At 38.8% G+C, this 18,977-nt stretch overlaps 1 protein-coding gene across 1 annotated transcript in view; it reads left to right on the top strand.

The window, feature by feature from the left end:
- Nucleotides 1–18,977, top strand: part of NFXL1 (nuclear transcription factor, X-box binding like 1) — a 72,927-nt gene that overhangs the window by 9,059 nt on the left and 44,891 nt on the right. The window contains exons 4-11 of the mRNA XM_087963632.1: nucleotides 361–494; nucleotides 1,044–1,222; nucleotides 2,689–2,850; nucleotides 9,453–9,553; nucleotides 12,494–12,608; nucleotides 13,357–13,481; nucleotides 15,126–15,248; nucleotides 15,624–15,714. Of these exons, the coding sequence (XP_087819758.1) occupies nucleotides 361–494; nucleotides 1,044–1,222; nucleotides 2,689–2,850; nucleotides 9,453–9,553; nucleotides 12,494–12,608; nucleotides 13,357–13,481; nucleotides 15,126–15,248; nucleotides 15,624–15,714 (1,030 nt within the window). The remainder of the gene's footprint in view (nucleotides 1–360; nucleotides 495–1,043; nucleotides 1,223–2,688; nucleotides 2,851–9,452; nucleotides 9,554–12,493; nucleotides 12,609–13,356; nucleotides 13,482–15,125; nucleotides 15,249–15,623; nucleotides 15,715–18,977) is intronic.

Below are 18,977 nucleotides of genomic sequence, written 5' to 3' on the forward strand. Positions count from 1 at the left end.
TGTGGGCTCCATTACCTAGCTACCAGTTGTAAGTTGAGGTCTACCTGTAGGGATGTATTTGGCTTTGCATTTTAAAATACCTTATTAAACACAAGTGGAGTAAGAAAAGTTTGGGGGGGAAATAAAGTAAGAAACTTAAACATTATTAATTTGTGGCTAAGACATCTAAAATATTATGTTGTCAGAAGTTGACGATAAACACAGTTAATATAGTGGTTGTCCCAGCCATTTAAACAACAAGGTATTTCACATCAGACAGACGGACAATCTTCTCTTAAGTTACTTTATTTTTAAATAAATGTTACGGTTTTGATCAACACATATAAAGGACTTCTAAACATATCCTTGTTTTTCTTCGAGGTCTGGAGTTGTTCTGGATGTTTCTGCATATTTCACATGCCATGCCTACAAAAGTGGGCGAAGGATAGCCTTTTCTTAGTATCTTCCCCTCTGACAGATGATGATTTTGGAAAAAAAGATTATCCATGGCCATGGTAAGCTTTTAAGATTTCGTTCTGAAAGCTGGTTTATGTATTGGAGGGTTAAAAATGGAGCAATAACTTTGAAAAGAAGCCTACACTGTAAATGCTGCAATTTTAGCTTCAGTGTAAAGCTCCATAGCTGATAAATTGTACTTTTATTTTGAAGTTTGTTTAGCTAATCTAGCACATCTTGAATATTGTACAAGTTAAGAATATTATCTCTGCGATACATTCACCAGGACCAATTCAGCCAAAATTGTGCACAACCTTTGCCTTCTGTTCAGAATTGTTGGATCTTGAAAATATTTATATTTGGCACACAAGTAATCTGTGAATTTCTCTGTTAGTTAACGTTCAGTTGAGTTGAGTTTACTGTTCACAGTCTATCCATCGTATTTTTGGGAAAGGCTTTGGTAAGCGGACTTCAGACTGTATTGCTTCAATCATGCTAAACATAACAAATGTAACAATGCATCCTCTCGCATCATATGGACCCATTCGAGCAGATTAAGCAGGAAGTAAATACTACTGGATGTGACACATTGTTTTTCTTCTTTTCAGTCCAAAATGCAGGTTTGAATACAAGCGATCTGAGATTCCTACTCGATACTACTGCTATTGTGGGAAGACTGAAGATCCACCTCTGGATCCCTGGCTGGTTCCACATTCCTGTGGCCAGGTCTGTGAGAGACATTTCAAACCTTCTTGTGGACACAAGTGTCTATTGCTTTGTCATCCAGGTATGTAATATTAAGGAGGTTATTTGCAAGCTATTACAAATGCAGAATTATATGCATGTAACGCCACCAGTAAATGAGAGTTCTCAGGTTATAATCATCCGTGGAACCATTTTAGCTCATATATGCAACAAAGTGACATCAGTACATGAGTTAATACATGAGATTAAAATATGAAAATGCCTCTGTGTTAAGGTCTTAGGATTTAAGAGCCGATCAGCAGTGAAGCTGATGCAATGTAGGCTGATGCAATAAGAATGAATCAGCATAGCATGGATATTTCCCTTTAAGACTGGGAATGGGTTCTATCCCTTTAAGAGGTGTTTATATAAAGGCAGCCATTAGAGGGCATGTTCTCTCCTTGTGTCTGGTATTCATTGCAGAGTTCTCCGTGTAGAGTTAAGAAGATTGCTTGTAAGGTATTTTGCCTACCACGTATATGTCTGTATATAACTCTTATAGATAAATCACTGTTAAGTGTCTAAGTCTCTGTGTGCTGTGTAGGGTGAGATATTTATAATGAATTTTTTTTCAGCTGCGAAGATTTCCTTGGCCTATTTTGTTAATTAGTAAAGTGGCGTCTAGGCAACTCAGATTAGCCTGGGAGCAGGGAGCATCTCTCCCAAACATCTGTTAAATTGCAAACAATGTCAATCATAGGTATTCACATCATTTATAAGTGATGTCCAGAGGAAGGAATTTTACATCGTGATGTCGTTTGCAGTATGACATCATCCACAAATAACATCAATTCCTCTGGACATCAATTATAAAATACAATCGACTTGTCTGTTATTTCCAGTGTTAGTGTGCATTAGAATTCTGGCCCATTACATCTGACGTGTATCAAATTGAGGTCTCGCCTGTATTAGTACATGAACTTTGTTAGGGATAACATTGTTTTACCCTAACTGTTTTGGGTAAAGATAATAAAATGATGAATCATGGTTTGTCAGATAAAGTGTATGTGACTTTAAGCTAAAGGAATGTAATTAAGGGTGCAGCTTTAAAAGTACTATATAAGCAGCAAGGCACTCTCTGGCTCTTACTGGCTGGCTTATTGAAGACTGCATTCTTGCTGGATCGGGAGGAGAAGAAGTGTTGGATTACTTTGAAGATATTTCTCAACGGAGAGAAGATAAGTTTTGGACAGATTTATTATATGTGTACTGACACTGGCTATTCCACACGGACTTTGCAAATACAGTATCCCTGACAAGACTTGACTGAAATTGATATATGACTACTGGACTGTTTACATGACTATGCTATAATTCTTAAATGGAATAAATTATAATTTTGATAGCACAAGCGTATCTGTATTTTTACTGCGTGTTAACGAGAAGGCTTATCTCACACATTTACCTGTCTTCCTATCTGACTTCACGTTCTGTTTAGTTTGTTTTCCTTAACACCCGTTGGGGAATCCAGGCTTAACAAACTTCTTGATTTTGTCTTTTGCTCCCTAGGTCCTTGTCCACCTTGCCCAAAGATGGTCATAATAACTTGCTACTGCCAAAAGGCTAAGCCGTTGCCACGGAGATGCAGCATGAAAGAATGGTCTTGTCAACTGCCCTGTGGGAGAAAGTTGCCCTGTGGGCAACACAACTGTGGAAATCCTTGTCATCCAGGTACAAATTGTACTCTTCAAAGATTTTGTTTGGATAATTCCTCATTCTATTACATTATGGTTCTTTTGTTGCTATGGGTTCTGAATAGATTTGATGGCTCACAAATAGAACAGAACAGAACAGAATAGAATAAAAGAAAATAGAATAGAATAGAATGCAGAATAGAATAGGAGAAAGAGAATAGAATAGAATAGAATAGAATAGAATAGGAGAAATAGAATAGAATAGAATAGAATAGAATAGGAGAAAGAATAAAATAGAATAGAATAGAATGCAGAATAAAATAGAATAGAATAGGAGAAAGAGAATAGAATAGGAGAAGGAGAATAGAATAGAATAGAAGAAATAGAATAGAATAGAATGCAGAATAGCATAGTATAGCATAGCATAGCATAGCATAGCATAGCATAGGAGAAAGAGAATAGAATAGGAGAAAGAGAATAGAATAGAATAGAATAGAATAGAATTCTTTATTGGCCGTGTGATTGGACACACTAGGAAGTTGTCTTGGTGCAAATATTCTCAGTGTATGTAAAAGAAAAGAGACATTCGTCAAAAGTCAAGAATCATAAGGTACAACACTTAATAGTCATAGGATATAATAAGCAATCAAATCATATTAGGAAACAGTCCATATAAATCGTAAGGATACAAGTGACAAAGTTACAGTCATACAGTCGTAAGTGGGAGGAGATGGGTGAAAGGGAGGATGGGAGGATTAATAGTAATAGTAATGCAGACTTAGTAAATAGTTTGACAGTGATGAGGGAATTATTTGTTTAGCAGATCAGAGGAATAAAAAGTCTCTTATTAATGAGGTTTTCCCTTTCCCCTAACCCTCAATGGGCATACATTTAAAATGTTCTCTTTCCCTGCTGGTTTCTTGTTGCGTTGAGCGACCGGTCTGTTGTTTAGATCTTCAGGTTGATTGCTGAATTCCTCTCAGAAAGGGACCCTCGCAAGGGTGAGATAGAGAGAAGCCTCGCAAGGGCGAAGTTTGGCAAAAGCAGGACCCTATAGCCAGGGTGATTGAGGGACTCTCGCAAGAGTGATTGCAAAGCTAAAAGAAAAAGAACACAAGACGAAGATTTCTTTAGGTGAGACAGCGCATTGCTTGAGGCAGATGGGATTGCCTCATTTGAGCCTAAGACAGATGGAATGTTTAGGCTGGCTAGCTTGCTCTACGCTGTGCTCTTTTATTATGCTGAAAAGAGGGGGGTGAGGGGGGTTTACAGAAAGACAAAGAAGTTACAAAGTTTATCTTTTAGACCAGGCTACAAGTGATACAAATAACGAACTTCTTGGCTGTTATTGATTAATAGTTTTCCGGTAAACATGTCTTTACAGAATACACATCTTATCTGACAGACTTTTGAATATACATCCTTTCACAGGCTTTTGTGAAATATGTCTTTACTTTATCTGACACAGACCTCTGTGTTAATCTTATCAATTTAGCTTCTTCCTGTCAGTTATTTTCCTGTCAGTTTAGTGAACTTTGCCCTGAGAGGTATACGTGCTTAGCAAGATTTTTCTTATGGAAAAATATTGAGACAGAATCGCCACAATTCCTCCTTTTCTTTATTTTTTGTGCTCATGATTCTAGGTAGAGTCCTTTCTCCTCCCGAGTAGTCCCACAAGGTGACAACAAACCCTTCAGTTTGTTGGTGCCTTGCAGCATACGAGGAAAAGTCCTCATCCCCCAAATCATGACTTGGCAGAGTTAACAAAACTTCTTTTGGAGAAAAGGAGTTATTAGTGTCTATTTCTTCTTCTGACTCTTGGTCAGAGTACCATTCCTGCAAAGGTTTTTTTGACAAGGTCTTTTGATTCAATTACAGATGTGAGAAAGCTAACTTTATTGTCAAGTGTTTTCAAACTATCAGTTTTAGATGAATCATTAAGTGTAGTTGCTAACAATGTGTAAGAAGAATTGACCTGAATATTGTGTTTTTGTAGAAAGGTTGATTTCAAATTAGGATTGGGACCAACATCATAATGAGACATTGATATAGAAAGACGAATTGTAAAAATATTCCCTTCATCTCCTTGACCATCCCACTGACGCCCTCCCCAAGTGAACCCAACCATCCCTTGTTTTCTTGCAAGTGTCTTTCCTTTTGCAGTAAAGGTGATTCTGAGTGGATTTATTCTCTGTCCACAACAAGGCCATTGAGAGCAGGGAAGATGTGCTTGAGCACGAGTAATATGAATATAGTTAGTGGTGGTGTTTAAAATTTTTCCTTGAAAATCAAGGATAGTCCAGGTGTAAGTTTGAGGTTGATGTTCATTTGTAGAAGATGATTGCATGCTTCGAGGAATGCGATGATAGCCAAATCTTGGAACAGCATGAGATGCAGACTGCTTAGAGATGGAGTTGTCAGCGATGAAGGCAGGATACCCAAGATAGCGAGCTCGAATGAGAGCTGTAGTCTTGCGATGGATGTCATCAGGGATGAGGTATCGTCTTTGCACTACAGGTGGTTTGTAGTGATCAGGAACCCAGGAAGATGAATGATGCAATATGCATTTGGTGACATCACAGGGTGGAAAGCAGCAACGAAGATGCCAGCGTAGTTTATCTCCAGGAAAAGTTTTCTCAGAATTAGCTTGAGATGGCAATGTAAGTAAAACCGAAGATAGTGGAGTAGATGCCACTGAAGAAGTTGAAAGCAATAGAACAGTGTGATTGAAATAAGTGTGATTGTGAAAAAGTCCTAAGCAAGAATAAGAACCTATAGTAAGTTGAGTAACATGTATAGTTAAAATTTTAAACAAGGAGAATAGTAATAGTAAATAGTTATGTCAGAAGTAGGAGAAAGAAAACTACCATTGTGTTGGAAAACATAATTACATGCAGAAAGAAGATTATCTTTAAAAATAAAAGTAACAGTGTCAGTAAGGAAAGCAAAATAGCATCAGGAGATGCCTTAAATTGAGAAAAGACAGGAAGTATTGATATCAGAAGAAAGATTAGAGTTAGAGTCAGGTTTGCCATGGTAAGGTCTGACACAGCGAGCAGGAACCCAAAGCACTCGATCAGGAAGTTGGACAGCTGCGTAACCTTTTCCCCAGGTGATGAGCTGTGCAGGACCTTTCCACGCAGGATCTGGAAGCTGTCTGAAATAAACAAGAGGACGGGAAGAGGGAACTACTGGCTTGGTGAAGTGGCGAGAAGCCGCTGTGGAGGGAGGAGAGCCAGTAAGATTGAGAAAGTTAAGAGTGTACAGACAAACATTTAAGATATTTTGCAACGTTGGGAGGTTTTAAGAGTAAGAGATAAAGGAGAAATAGACATTTTAATAGAAAAACTATGGTATCTGAATATAAGCCTGAAATTGAGAAAGTAAATCACGTCCCCATAGATTGCAATGTAGAGGAAGGATATAGGGTTTAAGATAAGCAGTTAAAGTTGAATGCTCAGTAGAAGCAGAGAGCCAATGAGAGCTGACCTTAGCAGCTTGAGCTCCACCTACACCCTGCACTGAAGAAGCTTCTGTGAGAGACCAAGAAGAGGGCCATTCAGAAGAACGAATAACAGAAACATCTGCACCGGTGTCAATCAGACCTTAAAAAATTCGACCATTGAGTGTAACAGAAAGAGTTGGTTTTGAAGCTTGAACAGGCTGCTGTAATGCAAACAAAGAAAGTGGTTCAAAAAGAGGCAAAATTATAAGTGTTGCCACTACTGTTCCCTTTTTAAAGAAAAACAACGATCTCCTATTGCAGCCAATGCAAGATTATTAAGAGCAGAAGAATCATATAAGTAAGGAGCTGCAACCACACCCTCTATTGTAAGAGAAGAATTGGGAATAAGCAAGACAGGTGTGGAAGGAGGTAAAGGTTTGAGAAATGTTGTAGTTAAAGGAAGAGTAAAAACTGCACCAGGATCCTCATACACAAGATCCTCTAACAGCACCACAGGAAATGTTGTGACAGGTAATTCAGCCTTTGTAGCTGGGCTAGCTGAAGACCCCTCAATTAGTTTCCGAAGGCTGAGAAGGAGAAGGATTAGAATGACATTGTGAAGCCCAATGATAGCCTTTCCTGCAGCGAGGACAGATAGTTTTTGGCTTAGATGAGGAAGGTGGACCTCTGGTTTGGCCACGAAAGGCAGCTCCACCCCTGGCAAACGACATTGATTTTTAAAATGTCCTGGCTTTCCACAGTTAAAACAATTGCCATTGCGTGTTACAGCAAAAGCATCAGGAGGAGAAATGGAAACAGAATTAGAATTTGGTAATGAAGAAGTGATTGCAGTAGCAAGCATATCCATTTTATGAGTGGTTGTTCCTACAATTCTACAGAGTTGTAAAAACTCAGCCAAAGTCACTCCTGGCTTATTAGCAACTGGCTGTAGAATTTTTTGACAATCTTGATTTGCATTTGAAAAAGCCAATTTTATAAGTAATTCTTGTTTAGCAACAGAATTATCTATCTGTCTATCTAAGGCTGTTTGAAGCCGACTGATGAATGAAGCATAAGGCTCATCAGGACCTTGCATAATTTTTAAAAATGCTTGAGTGGACTGTGAATCTGAATCATCCACAAACCATCTCTCTCCTTCCTACTTCCATTTCCTTCCTTCATCTTTATCATCAAATCTACTTGCAATAAATAATCTTAGCTTCCCACTCTTGTTTTTTCAAGTACATCAGAAATTGTGGAAAAGCAGAACAATAGAGTAGCAAGACATTATTTACATAGTATTGACACATGGTAGAGTTTTTGCAAAAGATTCCATTAATCAATAATGAGTTTTGTGTTAAGTTGAGACATAAGATCACAGCCCCACAGGTTGAACAGACACAACAGAGAAGTTATAAAAGACAGTTAAATGATTTGTTCTAAGATGGAACACACTGAGAATAAGAATGAAAAATCTGTGGGGTCCTTGAAGAATTTTGTTAAAAGACAAAGAAGGTTGAGAAGGACCTTTCTCATGATGAGATAACCCCTTTCCCCATCTGAATCTCATCCTGTGGAGTATGGGATGGCTCCCTGACAAAGAAGATGGTCTAGGGTAACAGCTTGAGAAAAGCCAGCTGTTGCAACAAATTGAACTGCTAAGCGATTGTCATTGTGCCCAGCAGCAAGTTGAGAAGATATCAGAAAAAAGAATCCTTTAATCAGTGCCTTCTGAAAGGTTTTACTAACAGGCAAGGAGGCAGGAGAATCAGTGGAGTTGATAGGGTTAACATCAGGAATGTGAGGTGAGTTGTAGAAAGGAGGGGGAGGAGGGGAAGAAATGTCTGGATAAGGAGATAAGGAAGAATTTGTATCAAAATGAGCTGCAAGAGGCTTGGAATTTTTTAAATTAGAAGAAGGGGAATCAGAGGAAACAAGAGAAAAGATTTTTCAGGAAGACTAGAAGATGGATAAACAATTGTTATAGCAGCCATTATTGCTCTCCAAGAGATAAGTATATCCATGGGAGCTCTGGGAATTTCATGTAAATATTTTCCTAATTTTTCCCATTGAGAATGGCTAAGAGTTCCAGCAGATGGATAGGCTGGACAGTGCGCCTCAATATAAATTATAAATTTATTTAAAGATTTCTTCGAAATTGGGTACACAGTTGTACCATTAATTTTCTGAAAGGAATTAGCCTTCTTCACTAGACTATAAAGTTCGTCCCTGTGCCCTGACGAAACTTGAGAAAGTGAGGAGCCCATTACTTACGATTCGTGCACGAAACCTATGCCAGGTGCGTAGCAATGGGAGTGAAGGAGATGCACCTCTAGACAGAAGTCACACCTTGGAACCTGAAGATCGAAGAGATCCCAGACGAATCAAGGCATCCCGGACAAATCAAGGAATCCCGGACAAATCAAGGAATCCCGGACAAATCAAGGCATCCCGGACAAATCAAGGCATCCCGGACGAGCCCCCATTTGTTGCGTTGAGCGACCGGTCTGTTGTTTAGATCTTCAGGTTGATTGCTGAATTCCTCTCAGAAAGGGACCCTCGCAAGGGTGAGATAGAGAGAAGCCCTGCAAGGGCTAAGTTTGGCAAAAGCAGGACCCTATAGCCAGGGTGATTGAGGGACTCTCGCAAGAGTGATTGCAAAGCTAAAAGAAAAAGAACACAAGACGAAGATTTCTTTAGGTGAGACAGCGCATTGCTTGAGGCAGATGGGATTGCCTCATTTGAGCCTAAGACAGATGGAATGTTTAGGCTGGCTAGCTTGCTCTACGCTGTGCTCTTTTATTATGCTGAAAAGAGGGGGGTGAGGGGGGTTTACAAAAGAAGTTACAAAGTTTATCTTTAGACCAGGCTACAAGTGATACAAATAACGAACTTCTTGGCTGTTATTGATTAATAGTTTTCCGGTAAACATGTCTTTACAGAATACACATCTTATCTGACAGACTTTTGAATATACATCCTTTCACAGGCTTTTGTGAAATATGTCTTTACTTTATCTGACACAGACCTCTGTGTTAATCTTATCAATTTAGCTTCTTCCTGTCAGTTATTTTCCTGTCAGTTTAGTGAACTTTGCCCTGAGAGGTATACGTGCTTAGCAAGATTTTTCTTATGGAAAAATATTGAGACAGAATCGCCACAGTTTCTGATCATTAGTTTCATCTCACTTTTAGGGGATTGCCAACCATGCCCTAGAGTCAGCAAACAAAGTTGTGTCTGTGGTAAACAAATAGCAGAAAGGCAGTGTGCAAGTCCTTTATGGCAGTGCGATGAGGTAAGTTTCCTCATAAACAGCAGATTTGTTTACAATGTTATTAACTATCATAATAACTCCCATACTTCATTGTCCAAAAGAAAAGGATGGCTCGACATTAAGAGCAGGGGTTTTAAGATTGAAATAGAAAAAAAATATGTTCCAGTTCAGATGTTCAGGAAGTCGGTACGACAATTGCAGTGTGACTTGCTGGCACATATGTGCAGTGAATTTGAAATCTCAAATTCAGAATAGAGCTGGAAGAGATCTACTAGTCCAATTCTCTACCCTAGCAGGAGACCTTATACCTAGACATGTTAAACTCAAGGCCTATGGGCGAAATCCAGCCTGCAAGATGCTTAGATCTTGCCTATGGAGCTGCCCCGGAGACAGTGAGGGACCAGCCCCCCCCCCACTGTTCTGACCAAGGCTTCCTGAGACAGTAACAATCACACGTTGTTTCCAACCCCCCCTTTTTTTATTTCAACGGCTGTGAATTATATGCATTCACAAGCCGTATTGAGTCTCAAACAGTTTGTGAATAGTCCAACAGAAGTCTGCCACAGCCTTTCGGGATAAGGCTGATAAGCACCCACCTTTATCTCCCTTGAAATGCTGCCAACGACTAAATTGCCAATTAGCTGTACAAGGCCAAACGGAGCACCAAGCCAACACGGAGCTTCAGAATTTAAACCGACCAGAACAAATATAGTTGCTTCCTGCAAAGGCTCATGTCCCTTTGCTTCTCCTTTATATCTTATGGGAGGGGCCAATCACCTGCCAGCCTCACTCCCGAGTCACTCCTTTTGTCTTAACTGTTCTTGCCTTCTGGCAGCTCTGTGCAAGCACGCACTGGGAACAGGCTCCCCCTGTTCCTCTGCCTCGCTGCTGTCAGATTCTGGAGGCTCCGGATGTCAGCACATAACTCTCAGATGGCCCTGGCCCCATCTCTGTGTCGGATGCAGATCCCTCATCCGAGCCCTCCCCAGACTCCTGGACTGGCCCATGTTCCTCCCCACTGTCCGACTCTGCTGCCATCTCTGTAGGCCTCCAGCGGACCACAACACCCACTGCCTCGACCCACCCCAGCCAGCAAGCAAGGAAAAAAACTGAATGCAGCAGGCTAGAAGGCAGTCAAGCCACTGTGCCCCTCCTGTTCCTTCTGTTTTGGAGCCTTCCTGACCATGATGGCAGTTCCGTCGGAGACGGGGGGGGGGGGAGCGATGCATTTGTAGCACTAGCCGCAGCCGCAGGGGCTGCCGTTGTGGTCAGGAAGTCTCCGAAGCAGGTAGCTGTGGGGTGAGGGGAAGCAGGAGGCTTTCCAGCAGCTGCAACTGGTGCTACAAATGCGTTTCCACTTTCCAGCCCCGAAATTGCAGAATAAAGTTGGGGCGACCTTTTGAGTGCCCCGACAAAATCCTCCACAAGAGGCAAATCATCAGGCTCACTGGCAGGAGGGGTGGAGTGTCACCTCATGAACCCTCTGTTGGAGAGGCACAGTGTAAGTTCGGCTGCTGCCCACTTCCTTGGCAAGGCCAGGCTGAAGTGCTTAGCCTTTAGCCGGACTCCCGGCATGGCGGGGGGTGTAATTGTAAACCTAGCCCCGGCTATGCCAAGGAGCAATGGCTGCATCTGGGCCCAGGGGCCAAGGAAAAGGAACGGGAGGGACGTGATGGCTGAACTGCCTTCTGGCCCGCTGCATTCCTTTGGTTGCTGGCTGAGGTGGATTAAGGCAGCAGGGGCCAGTCCCTCACTGTCTCCAGGATGGCCCAGAGGCCAGATCTAAGCACCTTGTGGCCTGGATCTGGCCCATGTGCCTTGAGTTTGACATGTCTGTCCAGCAATATAACTTATGATCTAGAGTTTTGCCATCTGTTTTTTTATTCCATGATATAGGACAGGTCCCCTCAATCCCATTATTTCCCTTCACTTCCCATTAATTCCCCACTGGAAAATTGTTTATACTGATTGGGGCCTATAGGACTGTAGCCTAGTGAATATTAGCAGATCAGGTCCTGCTGTGGTGCTTTAAATCATTTATTTCTATGTTTTCATCTCTCTCTCTTTCTCTCTCTCTCTACATATATATGTATACACACACACACACACACACATATATGTATGTATGTATGTATGTATGTATATATGTGTGTGTTTTCTTAAGTTTTCGTGGGTATTTATATGTATGGTATTCAGCTTTCTTCGGGTATTTTCCCACGTCATTATAGTTGTGTTTTTAAAGTTGTAGCAACATTTCGGCAATCTATCCTATCTGTCTGTCTATCTATCTATCTATCTATCTATCTATCCATCCATCCATCCATCCATCCATCCATCCATCCATCCATCCATCCATCCATCCATCCCACTCATGCATCATCACAAAATCTCCAGAACCGTAAAGCCTACAAACTTGAAATTTGGCACCTATGTTCCTCTTGGCTTCTAGGTGCTCACTAAGAAAGGATTTTTTGAAATGACCATCAGAGCATTTAGAGTATTTCGTATATTATTATTATTAACATGCTCTGATGCTAAGGAGTTCTACTCCCCCTCCCCACCTGAAAAGAAATCTGTTCCAAATGCAAAACACAAGCAGAGGAGAAGAGTTTCAGTTTTAGTTTCACAGCACCAAGCAGCTTTAGTACAGAACAGTTGAGCTAAGCCACGCCCAGGCTCCTTGCTGTCTCCTTGCTCACACAGCAAATACTGTTTCAGTTTCCAAACAGCCCTCAACTCTCTCTCTCTGATGAATACCAATGGATGCTGATAGTTCCTTATTTTCCTCCCCCAAAACTAAGCCCAACCACATAGTTTTGCAGCGAAGCACAGGTATCAAGCTAGTTCTTTATGTGCTAATTTATTTGGAGAACTTTGTTTTTCTTCTTGTATTTTGTTGAATTATATTTGAATAATTTCTGTGTCCCTTACTTGCCATTGCTATGCGTATTTTCTCACAAGATTTGTGGGCGAACCTTGTCTTGTGGCTATCACGTTTGTGAACAAATTTGCCATCGTGGCTCCTGTGGAGAATGTCCCAGATCTGGGAGAAGGTCTTGTCCTTGTGGGAAATCAAGTAAGTTTCCTTCTCCATTGTCATTTTTTTATTCACCATTAAGTAAGTCGATTAATACAATTTTCCTAAAACGGTTGTGATACAAATTGCATTAAGAACGAGCGAAATACAGAAAAATGAAAGTAGTTCAAAAGAACTGGGTTATTGAAAAGTGGCTGTAAATGATGCCCAACAGCTCTGCCTGGAACTACTTATACATCTGATTAGAGGTGTAAAAAAAAAATCAAGATATTCAAAACACAACCATGTCTAGAAGCAATATATGTATGTATGTATGTATGTATATTTAAGTTTTTATTTTATTTTGACAACAAACATTTACAAATACAAACATAAAACATCAATTAAAACCATCTTTCCATTGTGTGTCGGTTGGTACATATCTTTTGTGTACAACATCAACAGTCTTTCCCTTCAAAATACATTATTAAAATTCATATTATATAAATCAACTAAGCATATTAAACTTCTTATTAGACTCTGTTTAAACATTTATATCATCCTTTTCGAGCAAATCTCAACTTTACAAAACCTAATTCATAGTATCGTTTGTTTCATTGTAATCATAAAGTATCATTACATTGTCATATCATGACTATAATATTATGATATTATAATATAGTTTATGTTAAGAAGTGATATATTTCTTGTAGATAAACGCAAAAACAGGTGAAAACACAACCTTGCGTTTTTCTCTGGGTATTAAACAGCAGCAATTTGTATGGTTTCAATTTCGCTTTTATTTTAGAATTTTCTTTGCCGTGTACTGAAGACGTGCCTACTTGTGGAGATAGTTGCGACAAAGTCCTTGAATGTGAGATTCATAGATGTTCACAACGCTGCCATCGAGGTGCTTGCGAAATCTGTAGACAGGTTAGCAATTTCTTTCCCTTTAGGTTCTTTTGAATAGATTTGCATTGTTTTGTTTTGAAAGATGATCTTTCAGTGGTATATTCCTGAGGCACTAAATTCTGTTTCCAGTACACCGCTGCTTCTCACGGAGTCCAAAAGCTTCTTCCTATCTCTATTATTTCTAGGTGTGATCCAATGGGCTTCCACATCTTGTAGTTTCTAGTTTCTTTTGCCCAGAACCAAGGTAATTCCCAAGTAATTAAGTGAAAATGGCTTGGGGAAATGTTTAGGCAAAGGTCTTCAAACTTAGCAAGTTTAAGACTTGTGGACTTCAGCTCCCAGAATTCCTGAGCTAACATGACTGGATGAGGAATTCTGGGAGTTGAAGTCCACAAGTCTTAAAGCTGTCAAGTTTGAAGGCCCCTGGTTTAGGAGTATATTTAAAAGAGGCTGATCCAAATATAGGTAGTCCTTGACTTACATTCATTTAGTGACCATTCTAAATTATAATGACACTGAAAAGAGTGACTTATGATCATTTTTACGAGCATTGCAGCATCCCTGTGGTCCCTTGGTCAAAATTCAGATGCTTGGCAACTGACTCATATTTATAACGGTTGCTATGTCCCAGGGTCATGTGATCATTTTTTGTGACTATCTGAAAATCAAAGTCAGTGGGGAAGCCAGATTCCCAAATAGTTGTGTTATTAACTTAATAGTGCAGTGATTCATTTAACAACTGGGATAAAATGGGGCAAAACTCCCCATTAAACCTCTGTCTCGCTTAGCCACAGAACTTTGGGCCTCAATTGTGGTCGTAAGTCGAGGATTACCTGTAATGACATTCATACTGAACAACACAGGAACTGTGTCTGAATAACTGGTTCACAATCAGTAAAAGGGGATCCGAATAAACGTTTTTCCCCCCAGAAATTGAGGTAACTGAGAGATTGTTCCAAAATATTATATTGAGGTAAATAAATAATAAATAAAATAAAATAACTATATAGATAGCAATAGCACTTGTATACTGCTCCGCAGTGCTTTTGCAGCCCTCTCTAAGCGGTTTTACAAAGTCAGCCTCTTGCCCCCAACAATCTAGGTCCTCATTTTACCCACCTCAGAAGGACAGAAGGCTGAGTCAACCTTTAGCTGGTCAGGATCGAACTGCTGGCTGTGGTCAGAGTTAGCCTGCAATCTTGCATTCTAATTACCGGGAAGGAAGGAAGGAATGAAGGAGAAGAGAAAGGAAGGGAAAAGGAAGGAAGAGTAGTAACAATAGCACTTAGACTTATACACCCCTTTACAGTGCTTTATACACCCCTTTATAGCCCTCTCTAAGCAGTTTTACAGTCAGCCTCTTGCTCTCAACAGTCTGGGTCCTCATTTTACCCACCTCGGAAGGACGAAGGCTGAGTCAACCTTGATCCTGATGAGATTCGAACCACCAAATTGCAGGCAGTCAGCAGAAGTAGCCTGCAGTACTGTACTCTAACCACTTAATTATATAGATTTTTTTTTCCAGTTGTGAGACTATTTTAACCTCCTAATTTTTTTTCTCTAAAGTGTTATTTTTACACATCATCCAATTTGTTATCAGTTGGGTAAGTAGTTTTTGACATGCATACGCTAGCTTTAGCTTTTCTTTCCATTGTACCTTGATAGGAAGTTGAAAAGCAGTGTCGTTGTGGAAAGCATATGAAGCAAATGCCCTGCCATAAACCATACCTCTGTGACACCAAGTGTACAAAAATACGGGATTGTCAGAAACACCAGTGCAAGAGAAAGGTAAATGTTGCACATTACTACTGTATTTTAGTACTGTATTTTAGAAATGTAATGTTTAAATTTGTTTTGGATCTATGAAACTATGTGATTGCATGCACGAATATGCTGAAAAAAATACAAGGGAAAAAGGAAGAGGAGGAAGAATATGTTAGGAAAAGATAAGACAAGATAACCTTTATTGTCACTTTTTTCTGTGAACACACTGGCACACATTAAAAAATGAAATTTTGATGCCTGTTCTCAAAAGAATATATATAGATAGTTGCTTAGAACTAAGTCCTGCTATACATGATAGCATTTACTCGGGGAAATCTGGATAGATTTGCAATTTCATATGGCAGTCTTTAAATTTGAGGATTTATATATTTGATACAGTGTTGTCCTGGAAATTGTCCGTCGTGTGACCAAGTCTGTGGTCGAACATTAGGATGTCGTAATCACAAATGTCCTTCAGTCTGCCATAGAGGTAAGAATGAGCTGGAAATCCTGCTAACAGATAACAGATAATCAGAGTTGGAAGGGACCTTGTAGGTCATCTAGTCCAACCCCCTGCCCAACTTTTTAAACTAAATGGTATCTGACTCCTTGCTTGCAGTTGCAAAACATTTCCTGTATATAATCACAGATAAGTCAACCTTTGCAATTCCAGCCAAAACACCATGAAAATGCATCATTCACAGATTGACCCTTGAATTTTTAACTGCAGCAACTGGTAGGAAATTGCAAACAGTTATGTCATCATTTATCAAACCACACTATTTTAAAGAAATATATGGGATAGGATAGGATAGGAATAGGAATAGAAACTTTATTGACACTTTAAATGTACACTAATCAGCATACATAAAAATGAAATTTTGTTGCATTCAGCTCTCAAAATATAACAATTATGCATATAACCACATACACATATATGACACAGAGAAACATCACAGTTTAGTTTGGATGTATACATATACATGGCAGTGAAAAAAAAAATCCTGTGAATTGATAAGACAGTTGTCATAAGGAACTAAGCTGTTATAGAATCTAGTAGTCCTGCTATAGATACTTTGAAACCTCCTCCCAGAGGGGAGCAACAGAAACAGACCATGAAGTGGGTGTGTGGGGTCTCTAACAATGCTTTGGGCTTCAAGCGCATGGCGCTTACAAGCAGTATCCTGAATAACAGGAAGCGAGCTTCCTATAATCTTCTCGGTTGTCCTTACCACTCTCTGTATGGACTTTCTATTTGAGGCCCTGCTACCAACAAACCAAACAGTGATGCAGTGTGTTAAAATGCTCTCAATTGAGCCTCTGTAAAAATAACCAGGCCAGAAGGAGAAAGTTGTGCTCTCCTCATCTGACAATTGATGAAATGCAAATATTGGTTTGCATGCTTCGCTAAAGATAATGTATGAAGAAACCAAGTCAGCCATGGCTTTAAAATATCTCAGCTCTAATCTGCAGATAAGCCAAAGAATTTTGGGGGTGTATTTTGGAATCTAAAATTCTGTCCTTTCTGTAATAAGGTGTGCTAGGTTCAAAACCTCTCACTCCAGTTTAGTTGCCTTATTAATTTTCTTGCTTGATGGGACTGTGTCAAAAGATGGTACAGGAATGAAATATCTTAAAGATTGAACAGTAAAAAAAATCCCCACTAGCTTAAATAACATTATTTAAGTTATTTCTCATTTTTAATGAATTGAATTATAGTTGGATGGGGGGAAAAATAGAGAACACGAGCAATGGTTTGTTTAGCTTTTATCACATTGATGAAAATTGCACAAGAATAACCCTATAATTTACTTGCTAGTTTTTGGCTTGATAAAAACATGGCTCACAGGTTGAGATGATGAATAGATTATTATTAGATATTATTATTAGTTTCCAGTATATCACATGCACACAGAACTCATTTTTTATTCTATGAAAGGGCTTCAGATTAGTTTAGAGCAGGGGTCTTCAAACTTGACAGCTTTAAGACTTGTGGACTTCCCAGAATTCGTCCTTCAGTCATGTTAGCTGAGGAATTCTGGGAGTTGAAGTCCACAAATCTTTTTTTTTCCCCAAGAATTTTATTAATTTTTAAGAAACAAACATATACAAACAAAACATGAAAACATAAAACATCTTTTTGGAAAGCATCTTTTTGTACAGACATAAATTCAAGTTCATGCTCACTTTTATATACCATTCCATATCTTATTTACCATTCTACATTTTCTATAGCTTCTCCTCTCTTTTCACTCTCTTAATTCTATTTTATTTATTTCATCTCAATTTAAATCATTATACTTATATCCTTTGTCTGTCCTGTTTCAGCTGTCTATTTATCTTTTCTCATTAACACAAAATTTCTCCTGTAATCACTGATTGGAGTATGACGCCTTTATATCTTTCCCCTAAATTAACACTTAAAATAATACATAATTTTTCATTCGGATTCTGCTTAGTACATTCTAAAGCTACACACTATATTTTAAAATAAGAAAAAATTATAGATATATAATATAATTAAAACAACAATCCATACCAATTAAACTCTATCGTTAAAATTAATATTCATTTGAGCATTTTACACATTCCTTTTCAAATAGGTATCAAGCTTCTATGGGAACACTTATAAATTTTACGTAGTTACTTCCGCCCCATTTCACTTATATTTTAATACATTATGTAATTAAGATGTTCCCATTCCTTCTTAGTTCAATTCTCTCATATTTCATTTCATTTATTTTATTCAAAAAATAAGAAAATTTCACTGAATTACATTGAATATTTTATCCCATTTTATAATCATATGTTGTTCCAATTTTCTAACATTATTTCTAATACAAATACAATACAATTTTATGTACCTTTGCAGAATCTCTTTTTCAGTTATATTTTTACCCATTATCTCTAAATAAATCCTGTTTCTTTACATCTTGTTTCAAACCTTTGTAGCTTCTCTTCCCTTCTTTCCTCCCTTGCTTCTCCACTCTACCCTTTTTACCCCCTTATCTCTTGATCTCCACCCTCTTCTGTATTCCTCTTTTCTGTTGCTTTCTGACATTGTATCCACTTTTCACCTTATTTTTCCCTTTTTTGGTTGTTTTTTTAAGTCTTAAATTCTCCATTCTCTTTCCCCCCTTTCCCCTTTCTTCTCCAGATAAAGTTTCTTGTTCATTAAAGATGGCTTCTTCTTCATCCCAATCTTCTTGTAGTTTCTCATAAGTAGAAATCGCCATTTCTAAAAAATGAAAAACGGAGCCAAAAGAGCCTTTCCCTTCTTGTTCCTCTTCTTTATATTTTTTGAATTCCATTTTCAGTTCATGCACAAGTAATGCCATTGTAGAAAAAAAATTTAAACAACCCAAATGTTTTTAATTATTCAAATAATAATTTCCAAAAGTCCCAAAGACACCAAGCAGTCCAAATACACACAGGCTGTTTCATTTAACACTTTTTTCCTTTTTTCCTTTTCTCTTCCTGGGGTTGCAATTCAGTTACAAAGTTCCAATTGAAATGTATCTTTTAGAAGTCTTGTTACAATTTAGCTCTAGTCTTTAAATTCCAAGCAGTCTCCTCCAGCCAAATCTTAATCTTAATTCTTTTCCTCTCCCTTCCCGCTTACAGCAAAGAAAAAGTTTTTTTTCAGTGTTCAGAAATCTTTATTGTCCCCTTGGCTTTAATTTTCCAGTTTAATTACCTGCTGATGCCAAAGCGGGTTTTTCCAATTTCTCATTCATCTGCTGTCACCGTAAG

This window comes from Notechis scutatus, chromosome 4 (genome assembly GCF_049901735.1).
Source record: "Notechis scutatus isolate UNSWTSFEM ecotype Mainland chromosome 4, rNotScu1.2, whole genome shotgun sequence".
NCBI lineage: Eukaryota > Metazoa > Chordata > Lepidosauria > Squamata > Elapidae > Notechis > Notechis scutatus.